This window comes from Cyanistes caeruleus, chromosome 6 (genome assembly GCF_971803275.1).
Source record: "Cyanistes caeruleus chromosome 6, bCyaCae1.hap1.1, whole genome shotgun sequence".
Lineage (NCBI taxonomy): Eukaryota > Metazoa > Chordata > Aves > Passeriformes > Paridae > Cyanistes > Cyanistes caeruleus.
This window is the reverse complement of record NC_141706.1, coordinates 2,923,561-2,945,801: the sequence shown is the minus strand read 5'-3', so window position 1 is coordinate 2,945,801 and position 22,241 is coordinate 2,923,561. Positions and strand designations below refer to the sequence as shown.

The 22,241-nt window shown below is 37.7% G+C and overlaps 1 protein-coding gene across 1 annotated transcript in view; it reads right to left on the bottom strand.

The window, feature by feature from the left end:
- LOC111930453 (uncharacterized) overlaps positions 1-22,241 on the bottom strand; it is an 89,307-nt gene that overhangs the window by 44,662 nt on the left and 22,404 nt on the right. The window contains exons 2-3 of the mRNA XM_086891982.1: positions 12,578-12,706; positions 7,349-7,402 (exon numbers count right to left, since the gene is read on the bottom strand). Of these exons, the coding sequence (XP_086748108.1) occupies positions 7,349-7,402; positions 12,578-12,706 (183 nt within the window). The remainder of the gene's footprint in view (positions 1-7,348; positions 7,403-12,577; positions 12,707-22,241) is intronic.

Below are 22,241 nucleotides of genomic sequence, written 5' to 3'. Positions count from 1 at the left end.
TACAGCATTTATATTTTTTAAAAAAAGTTGGTCAACATATAGACTGTGCTTAGAAAAGGGCCTGCATTCTGTACTGCTGCATCTCAGGAACAACTACTGCAACATTTCCAATTTTCTTAAACTGAATGATGTATGAAAATCATATAAAAATTGTGGCAGATGGATTTTTCCCCAAAGGTAATGCCCCATTAAATAAAGGAAAATAGAGAAAAAATAATTTGGACTGAAGACCTCATTGTAGAAGTAGAACAATGGTATTTTGGCCTGCAGGGACACAACTCTAACGACTTTTACAACTTCATTGTGTACATTGCAGTCCAGTCACTTAAAGGCACTGGAAGAGCCCTGCACTGGGTAGGAAGTTTTCATTCAATCAAGATGTGCAATAAAAATGAGGACAAAGCCACAAAAAGGAAGCGGGAAAAGTGATTTTAAAAGAATCCAAAATCATGATCTCTATCAGCCTAAGTCTTGATCTTTCTAAGATAGTCTGCTTGGTCTGTAGGAGACACTGAACAAGTTACAGTAAATTTCAGGGATTTGGGGAGAAAATATATTGAATAGACAAAACTATTATCAACTGTGTGAATATCCTTTCAAAATTCTTACCCCTCCCCCAATATCTAACAGCAAAATGTGTAATTGAAGTAAATAAATGAATAAATTTGGTAGGGAACTGTTCTACACCAATCTCTTGGTTGCCATCACCCTTTCTACATTTTCAGTCTTGAAGGTTGTTTTGAACACCAAGACATCCAGATCTAATATCTCCTCCCACCCAAATCACACAGAAAATCGAGTGTGTGCATGTATTGTACATATGCATATGTAAATACATATATATACACACATATCCACATAGTCCCCATGTATACATGTGTGTACACACATACACAGGTGGCATATTTACATACATGTAAATGTCTGTATGTGTATCCACACACTGAGAGAAAATTTGTATGAGAATATAGAGCAAACAAATGTGAGCAAATGCTGTGTGAGTGTTGGTTGTGGCTTTTTCACTCTACTCAAAAATCAGCAGCCTATGTGTATTGCACGTTATATTTGATTACTGAATCTGCAGAGACTTTCAAAACACTAGAACTTGAGAAAGTGAATCAAAACAAAATTAATGCCTGTCCCAAACTAAAACATTTTTCAGAAAAAGTCACCTCCTTTGCTTCCTCATGGACACAGTTAATCAAATGACCCTTCATTATCTGAAACATAACCAAGTACTACTCCCCAAGCTGTGAAAATATGAGAATAGAGATGTTCTCATTGAAACAAAAAACCTAGGCCCAACAGGCTAAAGCACCAGGAAAAATAAAGATAGCACATAGCCCTAAATAGGCTTTTCCAGATAGAAACCCTCTGCTAGCACACATCACAGCTTGCATGAGGAGCTCAGATCAGGTGAAGCTGAACCAAGGCTCAGGAAAATGTGCTGAACAGTTCAGAGCTACTTTGGTCAAGTATTCTTCACCAAATTCAGGATGCCAACACAGACATCATTCTCCACTGCCATTTCCAGCTGGCTAGAGGATAATAAACTAACAATGAGGCATCATGAGTAATTAGGATTGTGCTTACATTGTACAGGAGCCAAGCTTAGCACATCCAGTACAACCAGTGAAAGGTTTCTCTAGGTCTGATCTGACTGCTCACAGAATATTCACAGGTTGCTATGTGAAACTGGATCAAACCCTATCACTCATCTTCTTTCCAAGCTGTTCATCATACCAAAAGACTGAAGCCTAAGTAGTATTTTCTGGAAACAGTCAAACTTCAGATAGTCAAATTCCAAATTCTTTGTGTTTTATTTTCTCTGTTAACTTCTAAATGCGTCAACATCATTATAGCGAGCCTTGCTGAAGTGAAAGAGAGTAAAGGCTTCTTTTAAATCTATTTGTTGCAGAGATAAAGTGGTAAATTTAGGATGGAATATTTTTATAGAGAACTAGAAGTGGGAAGAAAAGGGAGCATTGGGAGTGACCTTATCTTTGAAGCTGTGCTTTGGGAGCCTCAGAGCACAGCCTGGCAGTCCACAGAGGACCCAAGGAGGGCTGTGTTGCAAGCTGCCAGGAAAAACAGGGAACTTGCAGCAGCCCATGGGAACTTCATCCCTGCCTCAGAGCACAAAGGGACTCACTGTGTAGCTGTGAGCAATCCCTCAGGTATTAAATGTTTAGCTGTGAGCAATCCCCCAGGTGTTAAAGCCTTGTGTTGGGCAACCTCACATGTTTCTGACAGACCAAAGCAGCCTGAAAACAGAAACTGAGATTCCAAGAATGAACAATGCCACACGCAAAAAAAAGTTTAGAATTCTGATAAATGCCTCTGCAGGCATGTAAATCCAAATATCTAGATATTAATTCCTTACTTTGTTTAGTGTATCTAGTGGAAGGAATCCCAGTATTGTGAAATCAGGAACAATTAAGAAGTACAGGTGATTTCCAAAGATATATCTGCCAGTGGTCCACATGTTTTTCCTAAGTCCTTGTTTAAATATTATCAGCATACCTTTCCAAAATGATAATACCTACTCTAAAATATTAATTACCTGCATAGACTTAAGCCACACACTCAGTAATTTATCTGCTAGAACAATTACACTTCTAATACCCTTATTAGTCTAGTGAAATGAGTTCTGAGTTAAAGACTGAAATTCTTTATCTTTTCTGAAATATACAAAGCCAAAATGGAATGTCCTATAAATATTAAAAGACAGTTACTAGTAAAAGTCAGATAGTTCAAAGTTAAGTAGAATGATCTGTTGTCCCTAAGCACTGATACACATATTCCCAGAAACATCTAAGAACCTATCTGTTCTAACCTCCACTGAGCAGTATTGTTGCTAATTGAACATGGAGAGTGGGTTTGTTCCATCAGATGTGTTCATTTCTTCTAAGAACACCCTATGGAATATCAAATGTACTAAATATAGCTGTCAACATTAAAAGCCTGCAACTGGAAAGTGCTATTAAAGAGCTAAGTGTACTTCACTTGGCATTATAAAGCCAAAGCCCTCTTTAAAGATACATCATGTTATTAGCGACTATTCACATTAATGCAAAAATCATCATTCTTAATATATTTTACAAGGCCCATCTAGCTACTTCCAGGCTCAAGAGTTCCTCAATTTCTCCCACATTTACTGGTAATTACATAAATGAATCAATAGTGCTTCAAGGAGGACAAAGAGAGAGCAGTAGCAAATCCATACACTTGCCATCCACTGCAAACCACCCATGTCCAGGTAGAGCTCCAAAAGCAGAAATGATTCAACATCTGTAAATGCTAACTTCTTATGCTATTTGATTTACCATTACAGTGTCAAGGTGCTATAAATTTTCAAATTATTACAGGTTTTTAGGAAAAACAGAGGGATTCCTGGGAAAGCTTCTGCTAGGTAACTATGAGGGCATTTGCCTTCCTCAGTGTAAAAACAACAGGATTCGTGGTGGGAAGGAAATAATGCAGAAATGGAGCACAACAGAATCTAGAAATAACAAAGCCTGAGGAACATTTGCTAAAATCACAAGCATTCTCCCCATGGTATAAGCAAAACTCCTGATTACTTTCAGAGGATTCTTTGGTTCTACCTCTACAGCTCCATCCAAATTAACAGCACCCAGTGACACTCTTTCAGAGCAAACCTAAATGTGTAGCTGGTACCTTGGTCTCTGCCAGAGAAGGCTCAGAAACATGGAGGAGAATTTATTAATTTAAGAATACTGTAATTAAGCACCCATTGTAAATGTAATAACATGGAACACTTCAGGTAAACAATATTCATTTACCACAACCCCTACTACATATCCCTTTATTGGTCCTAAAATATGCAAGGTTCGTTTCAAAGACATATTTGTCTTTGAAAGCAACATGTTGTTATGCATGTGCATCTCCCTTAACTGGCCCTTCCCTTCTAGTTTGTAGGAATTCATAAAATTTCAACCATTTTATTCTACCCTACATAATGCACTGAGGTCATTTTCTTATTCTAAAAGTAATTCCGATTAAATACAAGATTTTCTTCTGGATAATCCCACCCAGAACTTTTTCATGAACAGGCAGTCTTCTCTTAAGGAGTAAGACAGCTACTCAAATTAGAGAGTAAAATTAGCACCAGTATAAAACAATAGTCTATAAATTCAAATACAGGCTGCATAACCCTGAGAAGTCTCAACTCCAACAAGCCAGATAAATAAATAAATAAATTACTAGATCACCTATTAAAAATCAGTAACAAGAACCTCTCAGAAAATAATATTTTCCTCTCTATATAAATTGGGTCAGTTTAAAATACCAAGAGCACCACAGAAGACTATTTTCTCTCCTAGAGTTCAGAATACTGTGTGGCAGAGCACTAATAAAAAATCAACTAATTCTGGCCTTTGCCATAGTAACAGAAACATTCATGTTAATAATGTCTAAAAGTGAAAACATACCCATAGCAAAACACAGTAAACTGACAGAAGGAAAACTAATTTTTTCTCTAGATAAAGGTGTGCAATATTCATGCCTGAAGTTAAACACCAATACTGTTCTTTCAACCAAGAAAATAAAAATAAAAATAATATTAAAGAATCAATTTGGAGGAACAAACGAGCACAAAAGCATAAACTGCCATCCAGAGAAGATTTCTCCATTGTTCACTCTGCAAAGCACACATTATTAGAGCTAAATCCCATGGGCTTTGTTTTTCTCAAAGTTCCCACCAAGTTCAGAAGCCATTGTGCCTACTTTTTCCTCACCCAGGAAAGATAAATGCAATATTTTTTGTGACAGCACACAGCAGAACCCTCTTATGCAGCCCATCATCTCTTTATTATTGCTGGCTGTCGGAGAGCACCGACTTTTGTACGGCCGTGATTTTCCCATTGCAAGCACTCGCTGAGGAATAGTCAAACTCTGATTAGATATTACAAAACCTTCTCAGAAGGCTTTCTGAACCACAGCCAGTGGGATTCCCTGCAGCATTAGGGCCAGTCTTGCTCCCACTACAGTCTGTGGGACTTCTGCCAAGGACCTAAGTGGCGTTATGACTGGTCTCCAACAGCAGATATTACCCATCACTCTTAAGACTTGATTAAAGACCTACCCACCTGCAAATATATAATAAATAAAGAGCTTAATTGCATAATTAATTACAAGGGCTTTTAATCCGCAATAGAAAACACCATAGGTTTTAGGTAGCCCACATAAAGCAAACTATTCATTAGATCAGTATTTGCTTGATACCAGATTACAGGAAGATTGCAGAGGGATTAATTCAAAAGATACATATTTTCAAGAACCACAGTACGCAACACAAAGAAATAAAATAAAGTAAAATCAAAATACCACCACAGCCTAGATCTACAGGCACAAAAATAATTTTATACTGTGTACACAGCCTTTCAGCAAAGGTTTTTATTAACAATATAGGCATGATGGGCAGTGATTTTGAATAGTAAGTGCAGTGCTGCTAGTAGACTTTTCTTTTTTCCAAGGCACCAGGCAGACATGTAGCAGTGTGCACAAGTGGGGTGTAAAGTCAATGGGATTACATTTTCCTAATTATTTTCTGCTTGAGGTTTACATCACATACACAAAATGAGATCAGCCGGGACTTGCCTCTCTAACAAATCACTCAGACTTAAACATTGCTCAGATAAACAAAAGGGGGGGGGCAAGGCTGAGAAAAGGCAGAGAAGTGCTTCTTCAGTCACAGTTGCAAGGAACAAAAACCTGGAGGGGGAAAAAAGCTGTTGGACCGCCACCAAATCTCCCCCCACAAGAGACAAGAGCCCATCTGCTGAGCTCTGCAACTTAGCTTTAACTACCATTCAACTCGCGTCTCTGCAGAGATCAATCTACAGAGCTGGCAGATGGACCCCTGCTTCCCTGAGTCGCTGTGTTATTTGTTTAATAAATTTAATTAATATCCATACTGCACTGGATTGCTCCCAGAAAGGGGGCTGCAGCTCTCTCTTTCCCCGATAGCAACATGATGAGTGATTTCCCAGAAAAGACCAGATAACAGTACCCCCAGGCCACTGAAAAATTAAAAGTGCCATGTGCTTACATTACTTCGCATGTATTAATTTTTGCGCTGCACTAATTTGTTCTTGAAGCCTATTTTAACTTTATGAAAGTATGGGATTTTGAGAAAGTCATGATTCATTTTGGTTTATATCAGTTACAAAATTAATTGGAAAGGAAGAAAGCATCAAATCTAATTGGATATCCAAAAATTTTATCTATTTGCAAGAAAGAAACAAATTGTTAATGAGAGTGTCTCCTCAGGCAATATATATTGTCACAGTTTCTGCCAACAAGTTATAGGCATTCAGGGTCATGTTGGACATGCTTTCCTTTAATGCTTAGGAACACACTTATTTTAACCAATAAAGACATATTCAGCCCACATAAAATAATTTTTAAAAGTATGAAGGATGAAAGAAAATAAAACTACTAACAAATTTTTACAGCAAAAAGCATGACAAAACACATGCTATGGTATTCCAGCAGCAAGAGGAAGCATAAAATAAGCACAAGTGTTGAGGAAAAAAAACATTATTTGTCTTCAATATTAGTGTTTTATATTCCCTGCATTTAAAGCTTTTAATTTTTTTCATCCTAAAAAATTAAATTGAGTCATAATTAAGAAAATTATTTCAGTCAAGCCTATTTAACTCCTAGTGTTAAATCAATACCCTTCTCTTTGGGCTCCATTTCCTTATTAACTCACCTTTTTGGCTGGAATACTTCATGAGGAGCTCAGCTCCAGCAGCAGGTGTCCTAGTGGACAGTCCAGGCTTGCCAATGTTATCTCCACATCTAACCTTTCCTAACACCTTTTTCCACAAGTAGCTGTGGCAGGAAAGGTTAAGCACACCTAAACACTCCTGTCTGCCTCTGGGGAGGGTGAGAGGTACCCAGCCCTCAGGTCAGCCAGCACACCTGCTCCTGGGACCAGCTCTGTGCTCCATCCCATTTGAAGTCAGCCTTATTTATTCAAATAATGAGTTTCAGTATGAGGCCTTTGCTAGTTTAGGTGATTGTGAGTGAAGCAGGTGAAGCAACAATAAGATACAGTTCTGCACACAGATGCAAAGAGGCATTTAACAGCTTTAGTTAAGCACTTTTCTCTCCCCACTCTCTCTCTTCCTGGTAGTCCATCCCTACACATAAACCTTTTCCACCACTGCTGCCATTTTTATAGTGAATGTCTCACCTTACCTTCAGAAAGCAACACAGAACAGCAGTGGCCACGAGTGTTCTGTCACCATCAAAGACAGCAGCGAGGAAAATCAGGAAATGAGGGCTGGTACACTTCAGTGGTGTCCAAAAAAGCAATTACCTTCTATCTCCAGAATGAAATTCGCTTGCTGAGAGAGGATCCAGGAAGGCAGCCCTGCATGGAAGGGGGAACAAGTGAAAATACCTACTAAACACAGCTGAAGACCCCTCTGGAAACTCTGGCAGTGTGGCTGCAGCTCCTAGGGAAGTGGAGGCAGGGCCAGCCACAGGACACAGAGCTTGGCAGTGTCCCCATCCCAAAAGCAGGAGTTGCAGCAAAACAAGAGGTGTTAGAGAATTAGAGCTGCTCCAAGGATAAGTTTGGGGAATTCTTTTCCTTACAGACTTCACTGAGAGTTTCAAAGAGGTGTTTAATACAAAAATAACTTGTACAGCTCAAAAAAGGTTGGCACATGTATCAATAGGCTTTTTTTTTTTTTTTTTTCAGTGCTGGGGCATCTGAGTTCTGAAAGAAATTATGAGTTTCCTCTTGAGTATAATATCTAAACAATCTTTTCTCACATACCTCTAACTTTGTAAAAAACTTATGAAGTCAACTGACAAGCAAAAATCTGGCTACCAAATATTTATACAGCAGCTTTTATTCATTAACAATCTTGTAATTTTATAAAACTATTATTTATCAATCCTGTCCTGCAAGTAGGGAAGCTGAGATAGCAACTTGCCACAGTCACACCTTCTTCAAGGTCAGTGGTCAGAGAGCAGAGCCCTCTTTCACTCACTCATGCCCTGGAAAAGACATAGTAAGTAGCTGGAGTCTTGAATATAGTGAAAATAAAAAAAAAAAAAGGCAGGTTTTTTAACAGAATCTACATTTCAGAGAGATGGAAAGCAGAAAGTACTACACAGCAAGCCATCAACAGGGTATATTCCACAAATTTGATGATCAAAACCAGGTATTTTAGCATTACATCACTCAAAGTAACAGCCACTCTTACACAGGGGCAGGTTTAATTTGCCAGGAAATGGAAACCCTCCTTAGAGCCACAAAGCTGTTAGTCAAAATTTCCTGCACCTCAGCCATGAGTGGTGAAAGGCTGTGGAGTGAGGGCACAGTCTGTCCTTTGTGCAGAAGACACCAGAGGCTCTTTTGCCAGGAAATTTTTTTGCTCTTTTGCAGCCCCTGTCTGTTAAGGGAGATGTGCAATGGACTCCCCACTTCCCATAGGCTGTGAATGCCACACCACTTGTGACTTGACTTGGAAGAGAAGTTTCCAGCTCTGCTTTTCACTGCCTTGGCAACCTCATTTCCTTGCTATGATTCAGTTTTGTTTGCCAAAGGGAGGCTGGTCGTTTGTTCTCTCGTCATACTGAGCTGCCTTGATATGATTAACTTCTTTTTTTTAAGCCTCATTTCTCCCTCCATAACATTTTTGGTAAATTGTTATTTATCATCCTGTAAAGCTGAAATGAAAAATGTATCGAATGATGTCAATGTTTCATTTCCCAAAATGAAATTAGAATAGGTTTTTAAAGGGGAAGAAGAAAACTTCCTATCTGATGGAAAATTCTGATTGTGACCCTATGACTTTTCTTTAGGGAGGGGTAGGATACTTACAGAGAGGGATTTACATTTTTTTGGTTTTGTTAATGTCTCTCTGAAAACTATCAACAAATCAGCATTAAGGACACTTCTAAAAAAAAAAAAGTCAGAGGTTTCAGACATCAGACCTTTCAAATGTCTGAAAAGAAAATTAATTTTAATGCAACATAAAGATCAATATTCTTTAAATGAGAATTACGCAGTTATATCCAGAACAGACAGATTTTTTTGGTACAAATTTTGCCTACTTTTATAGCAGTACTAATTTTCACAACCTACCATGTACTCGTAGTGGTATATGAGCTAATCAGACTACATCTGCCTAAATTTATTTTCACGTTCTCAATGATATGTTATTAATTGAAAGACTAATTCATCTGACAGCCATTAAAGACACACAATAACATTATTCATATTCCCCTGTGAAGTTATATGCATGTAAAATATTGAAGTAAGCACAGAAAAGCAGTCACCTATATAACAGATATACTCTAAAACCCACATGAGCTGATTATAAGACATTAAGACATAAATCTCTTTAAGAGATTTAGATGTGACCTTAAGTTTTTTTCCAACAAAAATTCAATATGCTATTACATTCAGGAGTGCACAGTCCTTTCCAAGTTGTTTTCCTTTGCAAATCTCAAAACACTAAAATGACAAGAAAAGCAGGGTTACTGTTAGAAAGATGGAGCAAATGCTGAAAAATTAAACAAAGTGAAGTTAATTTAATTCCTCTATATAAAGCAAGCATGCAAGCCCAAAGCCTACCAGATAACTTACACTAATATGCACTGCATTTTTCTGGTGAAAATTTGCCTTACATGGGCTATAGGGAGTAACAAGGAGGCATTATCCTCTTGGATTGTAATACACAAGCAAAAAGTTATTTGTAAAAGTAAATGGCTATCACTCTTAACCTCCCCTGTGCCTTTTCCCAAATCAGTTGCAAGTTGAATTAATAATGCAGCTTCCAGGACAGGGAGAAAATCTTTTTCTTTCAATATATCCATGATGTTATGGTTTTTATGTTTTGTTGCTTAGTTGGGCGTTGTGCATGTGTGTGTGTTTGTTGGATTTTCAAGTATTTTTCTTTATTTTCACTATTTCCAAGTCAACAGAGGATTTTATGTTGTGTCATTTATCTGCTGCTAAAACCTGATCTAAGTTTAATGATAAATTTCAGTCCAGTGAAGAAGTGCTATCACTGCTTTTCATTTACTGTATTAGTGTATATATTAAGAAAACACACAGCCTACTATTCCCCCACATCTGATTCCAAAGTCAATAAGAAAGATCCTAAGAGGAGCAACTGCAAAGGCTTTGGGTCATTATGCACTTAAAGACAAACAGAAATCTGTGGGTCAGATTAGGGAGAAAACATTCAGCATTTCAGAACATAATCCAGCAGCCCTTTCCTTTCCTTTGATCTCATTTTGAGCAGATCACCTGGAAGGTGTGGAAGAGCTGCCTCTCCTCAATCCCCTGAAGTTGTAATCTGCTGGAAGAGGAGGGGGTCCCTTCATTACCATCTCCGAGTACATCTTTTATTTAGTTACTATTTTGGACAGCACTGCTAAACCAAACTGTTTTCCACAGGCTCACATAACACTGCTAATCACCAATTCAAACAAAAGAGCTAATGGAAGAACTCGCCAAGAAAAGGAAGCTCTGTCTAACCTCAGGGCAGGGAGGTACCACCAGCATGAAAGGTTAGTAAAATATGAGTTCAGGAAACCAACTGAAGCTTCGAGCTGGTCTCTCATCACACTATCACAGATAGAGAATTAATTTCTTTACTTAAAAAACAAAAAGGACAACTCCTAATACCCAGCCACTGCAATACTGCATCATTGTTATATGAATTACAGTATGAGAACTGACAAACACCAGGGGTATGCTTTGACAAGATGACAAATATATATTGATTGTTATTTGAAACATTAGCAAGGAATTCTTTAGGTGTATCTTCCAATGACAAATGGAACTTTCAGAGATCAGAAATCATGGCAAAATGGATGAAATACCTTTGTGTGGGGATCTGGAGTCCAGCTGCTTAATTCTACGAAAATCAAATGAAAAGTAGCTAAAGCTAAAAGCCTTTAAAGGCTGAAGAAGGTCCTTTGAGGACATGCTCAAACAACAAGGCATCTAAGGCTGACTTGGAACTCTGTCACTTGGAGATCTGCTAAGCAGCAGTGGACACTTAATTACATATTTGGAAGGGAATATATTACCTTAACTGCCTCAGTCACATAACAAGTGTGAGGAAAGAAGCCAGTAAAAGCAATATTACCTTTCCTGGATGTTGTTGACCCCAGTCCCTTTTAGACTCAGATTCACTCCAGGTTATATTTACCAATAAAGGGAGGAAAGAAAAGGTGGGAGAGAGAAGAAAAAATCAATGCCATGTTCCAAAAGCTCCACACAGAGGCTGTAACTAGAAGTGAATAACCTGGAGCCTCTGCCATAGCCATTGACAGTTGATTTCTAGAACAGATATCAAGGAGAACTTTTACTGAGGTCCAGTGAGTGGGCATTACGCACCTGGGAGATGAATCATCATTTGTAGAACTCAAGTGCACTTAATAAGGATGAGCTCATTCTAATAATGCAATCTGACAGGCTGACATTCCCTGTTACTGACTTTTGAGGTCACTCAGTGAATTTTTACATAACTGGGTTTTCTCTTCCGTGGTCTATTAATATATTGAGTGCTAAACCTCTACCACAAACTGATTTCTACTACTGGTGTACCTACTGGTGAATTACCAGTGGTGCTAAGTGATCAAAAACTCTAGAAGAAGCTTCAGAAAGCACATGTTCCAAGAAAATTTTGCATGTGTAAGCAGCCTAATTTATGACTTTTGTGAGGACCTAAATGGAATACAAGGTTTCCAAACTGTGTCACAACCAGAAGAACCCATGCAGTATTGTTGATAGGCAAATATGACTCTGTGGTATTATTTTAATTCATCCTCCTAGCTGCAGATTATTCAAGCTGTTAATGTTTCCAGAAGGCCTTCAATTAAACCTGTAATCTATGAAAATCTTGTCATCATGATGCCAAGAAAATAATGCCCCACATTTTGGGCCCAAGCATGACATCTGAATCTAACTCCAACACTAAAGCATCTCAAACATTTGGAAATCCAACTGCTCTTCAGCTAAACCTAAATTTTACTGAAGTATCTAAAAGAAGTTTAGAAATGTTGAGGTGTAACTAACTGCAGCTAATTGTTGCATGCCACTGATGTTGAAAGAAAAATGTCATGTCTACACCTCAGTGAGTCAATCAGGCAATGGAAGGAGGAAACATCCTTCATATGTGCAGGGGATGGATATTTTACGTGTGTATAAAAGGAGAGAATGTAACCAGAAGGTCTAAAGGCCACCAGAGAAGAGATTTTTTTGCAGTTCTGTTGAGTAACTTACCCCACAGTGTTTGGTGTAAGTTAGCACTAATTAAAAAATCTGAAGCTAGTGCAGAAGAACTTCAGACTGGACCATTTCAGGTTCCTACTGGTCTTGTACAATTTTTGAAGTCAGTGAAAAGTCTTAATATTCCACATATACTTGAGAACTCAGAGAGCACCATCACAACCCATTACTGATAAAAATATCTGTGAGAAACATTTATGGCATTTTCTGGAAACCTTCAAAGTATGAACATGTGCTAGTGATCAGTCACACAAGGAACTGAAATTAATATTTTCTAAGACTCACCAGCAACCTCTTCAGCAAATTCCTGCCTTTCTGATGTGAATTTCTTTTCTTTTGGACAATGTTTTTGTGAAGACTGGAGGCTTGAAGGACTCCACAGCTTTCCTGTGGGATTTCTGGCCAAATAAAAACCTGAAACTCAACATATTGTTGCTTTAAAAACATAATAAGGGGTGGGGGAAGTGTAGAAGCTAAACCCAAAAGAGAAACAGAATAAGCCTTTCTGCAACAAAGCAAATATCATAATTCTTTTATTATTTATAAGAGATACAGCACCAGGTACACAATCAGGTAAAAAGCATCAGTATTTTGCACTGCTCAAATTTCATTTCACACTGAATAACCTAAGTGTTTCATGTCATAAACTAATCTTTGCAAAAGGCACTATATGATCCACACCACTTTACTCAAACTTACAATAAAACAATATTACCATTCCACAAAATGTAAGTTTTCCCATTTGAAATATTTACATGTCATTACTGGGTGACCACTAAATAGTTTATTTGGCAAGAACAAAGTAGTTGGATATCTTCTAAATGTTAGATGAAAACCAAAAAGTGGATCCCACTAATCTGACCAGTGACTGGGACGGATGGGTAAAGTCATCTTAAAAAAAAATCACTTTTAGCTCTCCAGTTTTATTGTTTGGTACTCACATCACCATCACCCATGTATCATCTAGCTCCCCACCTCCAGCTCAAAACACCTCCATTCCAGAGGAAAAATACTGTGTTTTATGCAGCAAAGCTTTATAAATCTTGAATATATTTGATAATATACCGGTATTATCAGGCTGTAGCTCCCTAAAGTTGGACTGCAACAAGCAGACCAGGAAAAAGTAACAACTGACCTTCAAATATTCAGCCTTGTTTTGTACAGTCTGATGTTCTCTAAGCACTAAGCTTTTCTATTTTTGGAAGTGCCACAAACAATGAAGTGCTATTTACTCAAAGTTTCTCCTTTCCCTTTAAAACAGAGCATTTTCCTGATTTTACTTGATGGATGTATCCACTTTGATTCAACTGCTGACTCCTTCCTTGAGTTCCCACCTTCCTGACCACACCAGGACACTGAATTTAGTTGTGTAGGTCCTGCTGTGCTGTATAAGTTGAACCAGAAAAAAATGCCACAATGTACATCTTGAACAGACAAAAAAATCAAAGAAACCTTGAGGTCATTTTTAAAAAAAACAAAAAAACAGATAGGCTGATACTTTCCCTTCAAAGATATGGCTATTCTTTTAATTCTTTTAATGCATTTGCAATGTTTTTCTCCCTGGAAGTGTTCCTCTCTTAGATTTAGGAATTTAGAAGTAACTTGAAAGAATCCTAATAATTTAGTAATCAAATTTCATATAAAGGTCAAGAAGCCTTCACTTTATTCTTAGGCTCTTATAAAATACCAAAAAGTTCCCATGCTTTCTTCAGCTTCCTCACAAAACAGTATTTCTAAATCAAAGTTTTCTAGCAGGCTACATAACTTTGGTTCCAAGCACAGGATAAGATTTTCACTTTTAAAAGAAAGGGTTTGTTTACAGGCTGATTCCTGCTTTAATGAGAATTTTCAACATTATAACCACTGTGAATGTGTGACAAATGAGCTAGAATGTGCATGAGTCACTTACTGGGAGAACTTAATATATTAATTATAAATATCTATTAACTTAATTGAAGGAAAGTGTTTTCTCCTTGTTTGTCTACCACTTCTGCATTAGTAGAGTGTGTTTAAGAGACTTGTCCTTAAGAACTGGGCATCCCAAATATGCCCAGGACTCTGCTAATTTCAGACCAAGAGGATATGAAAGTTGTAAGAAGTAGAAAACCTTTAAAGTCACCCAGTTTGATAGGTTTCAAGTGCCATTTGAGACCCAATCAGCTTCTGCAGATTGACTGCTGATAAATTACCACCTCTCTGAATAGCAAAGACTGCTGGCTTGTGAAGTTTATTTTTAACTGATAGTTAACTTTAACTTGCAGTTATATTTTAATTTATAGTTATTTAAAATTTAATTACCATCATGTCACTCAAAGCTTTGTACAGGCTTTCTTTTTTAAATGGTAGACATAAATCAGTAAAATAAATTAAATGCCACTGACTGCTACATAGTTATACAGCAAATTAATGAAATCACTCAGGAGTACACAGGTAATATAGGCATAAATAATACTGAATCCAACAAGTGGGGCAAATGTGCTATCAAACCTGTCATGCAGCCATGAGAGCAGCCAGGGGGTACACCATGAAAGACAGATATCTCCTTATTTTAAGTAGCAGCATCTCCACCAACCTCTGTCATTAATCCACATCTTAGCAACTCTGCTGCACTTGCCGTGGCTGTTTGCTCCTGTTTTTCAGGCAGGTCTTTTGATTTTGTGCCAGGCTTCTTCTGTGTTCTCTCTCTTTATGGCCTATTTCAATAAATTAAAAATCACCTTTGTACCTCTTGGACAGATGCAGCTCCTGTGCAGCCATGAAGATTGCCATACCTCAAGGCTGAGTTTTGGAAAGCACACATTACTCCCTGAGGACTTCTCCTCTTTGTGGCTGCCATTCCCAGCCCAAGCTTGTGTAAAACAACCTTTTTTTAGAGGCATTCCTTCACCTAGCTGCACAATGGCACTATTTATTTACATGCCAAGGTAGCAGCTGTATCCTGACTGAGAACTCTCAGAGCAGCCCTGAGAGCCACAGTACACCGAGATCACCATCCTGTAAAGCAAAAACCTTTCCTCCAAGTCTCTGCTGATCCAGTTCACAAACTATGGGGAAATCCACTGAATTCCAAGAGTAATGCATTTCCAGAGGTGCTGCTTTCTGAATAGAACGTAATGCAGCCATTCTGTCCTCTTCTTGTGACCAAGGGTCTCTTTTCTGGAGCCCAGGAATATGATCCCTGACGTCCTAATGCAGTCCTGAAATGGATATTGCAGCTAATTCCTGACTATGTAAATACCCTGTCCATTTTCAGGTTGAAGGGCTATTTTTTTCCCCCTCCTAAAAATGTTATATAGTCCTACTGCTCACTGTTAAACAGCTTCTGAGTTTCACTACCGAGGTGCTACATGTCAGGGGTGGGTGAAGTGATCCTTTTATATCAATTAGCAATTACTGTAAAGTGCTTTGGGGTGAAATGCCACAAAGGATTAGAACTTCAAGGGAAGAATAAGCAGCAGGAGCACATGAACTCATAAATGGCATAGATCCTATTTTATGTAAATTGCCCTAGTAATAAAGAATGAGCAAAAGGTCAGATAAATACAGAAAATGACATATAAGCAGAGTCATCTCTAAATAGAATATTTTTCCAAGCTTTCTCAAGTACCAGTGCGTCTCTAGGCCAATAGCTCCCTCATCTGAGCATCTGTAAGATTCAGTACAACTGAATTCTTCAGTTTTACCACCCTGGGAGTTAATTTCCTTCCAGTCTAACATAGTATGAGCTTATAAAATCCATCAGAGGAGAATGAGAATCTCATATTTAGTAACAACACAAAAATGAAACCAAATAAATCTCTCTTCCCAAGACATGCACTTGTACTCCCTTCCCAGGAAGATCACTATTTTTGGAACAATTTTACATATGAGTAAGGGATCTGGACAGAATAAAGACAAAATCTAAACTACATAAGAAGGCTGGAACACATAAATAAAGTAAAATTATAATACACAAATGAGCAGCCTTGCAATTCAAGATATTATAGTTTCTAAAGAAAACTCAGATCCTATTTCTGCATTGTCATATCATAACAAACTTGCATTAGATGTAAGAGACAAATTACAGTACTTTGTCCAAAACATGTAAAAGGAAAACAAGAAAATTGATCATTGATAAAAAGATTTTTTTTTGTTCTGCAACCAATACACCAGATCTACATTTCATTAAATAGCAGCAAAAAGCTGAAATTAAAAATTTTTACTGTTCATACCTGGAATCAAAAAGCCATGGAAATTAAGAATTATCTGACTAAAACTTGGCCAAGGAAAGCAGGAAAAAAATACAGATAGCAAAGACACAACAAGTCACATTCTTATTTTAGGAATGCATTTGATATTTGATATTCTAGGTATACAATTAGCAATATGATTTTACAGTACCAACAGTTCAGGTACCAGCTCTTCTAGTTTGTGTTTATCCTAATAAAACTTCTCATTTAATACCAAAAAAAAAAAAAAAAAGACATATGAAGAAGAAATAGACCTTAGTGGAACATTTCAAAGTAGTCCCTGAACATGCAACAAAATTCTCCATTAGTAGCATGCAAAATACTTTTCTTTAATTCCCTACTAATGCTTTCTAAGCTACAATCACTACAGTTAACAAAATACCTCAAAATCTGTAAATTAAGCTAATTTTCTTTCTGTTTCTATGGAAAAACTGACCCAATGCCATTTAGCCTAATTTCCAGGCAGTGCATATATACAATTTCTACATCATTAACTCGAATTCCTATGTATTCAAGTGTCTTGCAGTTCTGCTGGGTAAGCATTAGATCATTCATGGTGTTAAAAATGCTACCTTTTATACATCAGATATTTTACTTGTTCAGTTGTGAAATGCACAGATACTGCAGCTGAAAGAAAAGAAAATAACTAGGATACAAAAAAAAGATCTTGAATCTACTGCTCCTAGGGGATTCAAATTTACTCTTTTTAAGCGTGTAGGTTCAAATTTATACCTAAAAATTACAATGATCCAGTAGTTTATTTATAAATATTTATGTTTAACCATATTTTATATATTACATTTTTATATTTTTACCTTTGTATACAGTATATGGTATTTAATTCAACATAACTATGAAATTGCAACACAGTCTTGAAATGTCCTGTATGCACATGAAACAGGTATGAAAAAAAAAAGCAGAAAGGGAAAAAAAAATCATAAATGAGAAAAAGCAATCTCTTGCTAAATCAGAAAACTGCAACTCAGCAGATAAAAATTTCCCAGTTGTTTCAGAAACTGATTATATTAGCACAAATTAGAAACCATTCTGCTATGACTTATAAACTTTAAATCAGGTGATATTTCTCCCTGACCTCAGAGATGCTTCATTTGTTAATATTTATAGATTCCTGTCTGTGTGGATGGGGCAGCCTCTGGTATTGATGGTAACAAAACACTGAAGAAGTTTTCTACAGGTAATATTTCTCATTTAAAACAAAAAATCTAGACTAGAGATCTCAAACATGGACCAATTCTTTTTTTTTTTGCTGAGTGGTTAACACTGTTGTGCTGAAACTTGTTGAATGCCAAAGCAATGTTACCAAAAGCATTATTATTACTGCATGGGATTTTGGAAAGCATTTGTGCTAAATTGGAATAGGAGTGACAATCCCTGTCACCAGCATTGCTGCCCTGCTCTGTCCTCTACACCATCACCCACATTTGAAATGTTCACATGTTTTATGGACTCTCCAACAAAATGAGCAAGCCAAATCTCAAAGTTAGTCATTTCTTAAGAAGACAGATGCACCAATTGAAAGCAAATTGCATTTAAAAAAAACACATTTGTAATGTGTCCAGACTGCATTTTCTGCTCAGGTACAACTGAATTTAAATAAGTGTATATATATATATATTTTCAACACAAAGCTCACACAGAAGGGTTTTAATAGCTCATCAGCATCAGATAATTCATCCCTCAACTTTCTCTATGGATCTATATTAACTTACAATGAGCATTTAAATGTGTTAATCTTGGATTGTATGTGAACCAGTAATTTAAATGATTAAGCTATGAAGCCTTTAAATAGACCTTTGAGTTTGGAAAATCTTATGTAGATGAAATTGCTCTTGCTCACTTCTTTAAGTTCTGCTTGTGATAAAATGTGTAATTGCAGTAACACAAGAAAAAAAATGTTGTCCAAAATATTAAGGCATTTTATGAAGAAAAAAAAGCTGATTTATGATGTGGCTTCTGTTAAATTCTGCAATTCTTAATAACCAGTTCCCCCTTTCAGTTGCATATTTTTCATTAAGTATTTGGGAGCTCATTAGCTGCAGCTGATATCAATAGAACATCAGTAAAAATCCTAGATTCTGACTCCTTTCCTAACTGGCTGATTAAGACTAATATAAACAGTAAAACAAGCAAAGACTTATACATGAAACAAACTAGGAAATGAAATAAAAGTCAAGATACAACTGAGCAGGAAAACAATATAAAAACAAGATAGAAAATTTATTTACAGGAATTTTGCTCCATTATCTGAAGAGCAAAGAGACTCTCAAGTTTTCAAATCACAGCTAAATAATCAACCTTCAGAATACCAAAAACCTGCACCACATACTATATAGTTGCTATGGCAATTCTTCATTTACAATGAACAAAATAAGTGGACAACCAACACAGCCTCTTGTTAAGCAAAAAACACACCTGTAGGTTTGGTAATTGGGGGTAGCTTAACATATCAGGCCACCAAAACCAGAGCTTGGCATTTCTCTAGTCTTCATATACAGGTGCTCTTATCTCTGCTCCCAGACTCTCTTTAAGGCTTGTAAATCATTCCTAGTATTCTACTCCAGATCCCACTACATGCAGCATTTTGCAGGATTAACTCAAGCAATGAGTTAAAAAGAGATTTTCATTCCAGATTAAAATCTTGTCTTTCTATTTTGTCACTCCAGCCCACCACCTTCTATAGAAAATAGAGATATAGAGAATTTTCTGCTCTATCAAAGGCAGGTTAAAGCCCAGCCCATGGAATTGTCAGCTTGTCTTTGTTACTGCTCTACCCCTTCCCCAAATCTCTGTCACGCTGGAGGAAAGCGCCCAGCTTCTGCCTCTATAACAAACAGCAGGGCACTGCACTGCAACTCCTCAAAAATACCCCCATTCATGGGCAGGGACACCCATTTCTTAGCATTTTGCAGAGTGTTATGGCTGGGTGTGGATTTCTGAGGTAGCAGATGTAGGCAACAGAATCCTGGCACAGCATTTTCCCCACTTTAAACCAAATACACCAAGCACAGGCAGCAGCTGCACCGGCATCCCTCTGTCCTCTGATCAAGGGATGCAGCAGCACTGACAAGGCACAAGTACAGCCAAAGTGCAACAAACACCCCAACCCTTTCCCATCAACAGAGAAGTTGGGATTGTAAAAAAAAAAAATGCCCCCAAAAAACCAAAAAGGATTGGGGAAGGGTCTAGGACTGAGAAAAGAAGTAGGGTAAGTCATGGAGCAGAGGCAAAGACAGACTGGTCATCTTCATTTTCATACACTCAGGATGTTGTTGGTTTTACTTTAAACAATCAAACCCCAAGGAGTCACTTGCTGACTCCCCCCTCGGTGGGATGGGGAGACAATTAAAAGAGTAAATGAGAAAACCCAAGGGTTGAGGTAAACACAGTTTTAAAGGTAAAGCAAAAGCCACACCCACAAGGAAATCAAAACAAAGAACACGTTTGCCATTACCCAGGGACAGGTAGGTGTTCAACCATTCCCAGAAAACCAGGGCTCCATCACCCATAAGGGTGACTTGGGATGGCAAATGCCATCACTCTGAATTTCCCACACACACTTTTTCTTCCCCCCACTTCATACACTGAGCATGAGGCCATAAGGTCTGGAATACCCCAGGTTGGTTGGGGTCAGCAGTCCTGGCCATGCCCCCTCCTAACTCCTTGTATTCCTCCAGCCCCTGGCTGGTGGGGTGGGTAAGAGGCAGAAAAGGCTTTGACTTTGTGTAAAATCTGCTAAGCAATATAAAAAAATCCTCAGTATTATCAAAACTCTTTCCAACATAAATCCAAAATGCAGCCCCAAACAAGCCACTATGAAGAAAATTATTCCAGCCAAGACCAGCACAGGTGTATAAATCATCAAGACTCATCTTTGAATCTTAGGCACAAAACAAAAGCTTACACAACAGGGAAAATAGAATCGAAAATAGAAGAAGGTGAGATATGTTTATAATATCAGACATGTTTAATAATTTTGTTTAAAAACCTAAAACTTCTAATTCTCAAATATTCAAGACTGGCAGCACTGCCCCACTCAAACACAGAACTGCTTCCTCATGGTTGCCCAGGTGATCCATACCTCAGCAGAAAGACCAGATCCCAGATACCAGACCAAGCACCTTGCATGGGACACTTCTCTGAACCCACACTTATAAAGCAGTCCTAGGAAGGAGGATGGATCCTCTGCTGCAATTTTGCTGCAGCTTCAGCTTCACTTCTGTCACAGACTTCTACAACCACCAAAAATTATCCACCACTATCAGGATTTTGCGGGAGACAGGACCACAGGGAAATGTCTTAAAGCATGATTTATTGTTTTTCTTCTGCAGTCTCATGGCTGTTGAGATATCACCTTCACCATGTTCACCAGATGTCCTTGGTCAGTGGTCACAAGACCACAGGTTAAAGGGTTTTTAAAGGTTAATTAACCAATAAACTTTTGCCACAAAAGAATGTTTCTACTTTTACACCAATAGTTAATTATATTGTTTTATACATCTCTGCTGCAGTGCAGACTTCCTTAGCCAATCCTATGAGACACAAAACTACTTGTTATACCTTAAACTTCTTATTACCTTTATAACTACTTCTATATCTTAATTTTAAAACCTTATAACCTTCAACAATCTGATTTAATGTCTTTTCTATCTAAACTCACATTCTTATTTATGATTCTAAATCTGGAAGTCTTCTCCAAGGTCTTAAATCAAACCCTGTGTTCATGTCTATGTCTGAGCTTGCATTTACAAGACCTTGAGAGCTTTCTGTGCTTGAGATTCCTACACACCACACTTCTTCCTGCATCATCTCTTCAGCAACTACAACCCCAATTTAGTTAATGCATCAGTAAAATCTAGAAGTTATTGGAACAGCTATTCTGGCAGTAGTTCCTGAAGATATTGCACCAATTATGAAGATGCAAAGTCCTCATTAATGCTGCCTGAGACCCTATCAGGGCTCAAATTTGGAGGCAGAGAAATCAGCAGGAGGTAGTAGTTCCTCAGCCACCTTCACTGAAAGACTGCTCACGGTGTATTAAGCAGATACTCAAAATAATCTGTGTGAGGTTACTTCTCTGATCATGGCTCCCTGTCTGTGAAGATCACATAGATCCCTAGACTTTGCTTGAACTCTGTTTTTCCTCTGTCCCAACTGGAAAATCTAGCTGGACCATGCCTTAGGTGAAACTCCAGAGCATGGGGATTCCACTCTGCTCTCACAGGGAGTAATGCCAGTAGTTCAATACCAGCATGAAAAAAAGCATAGGTGAAAAGAAATACCTCTTTGCAAACTCCTTTCTTCAGTTATCCTCAGTTCACAGGTCAGCAACTGAAAATTTCAAAAGTTTATGGGAAACTAGTTACATTGATTTGTCCCTTGAACAGTACTCAGTACCTCAATTATTCCTAATTTAAATAGGAAATAAAGTCCTGCGGTTGCCTTAATTGAATTTTTGGTGAGGAGGACAAAGGATCGTCCACAGAAGTGACTGAAGACAACCTGCAACACTAAAATATTAGAAATTTAGGACAAACCAATCCCTATTTATGCAATCAGCAAAACTGCCTGTACTTCAACCATGTCAACAATGCCTGGGGAAGAATCACAATTGTGTATCTCCAAAGCAGTTCAGAAGCACAAGGAGAGCAGAGAAAGATCAGAAAAGTGTTCCTATCTCCCACAGATCACCCTAGCAATGG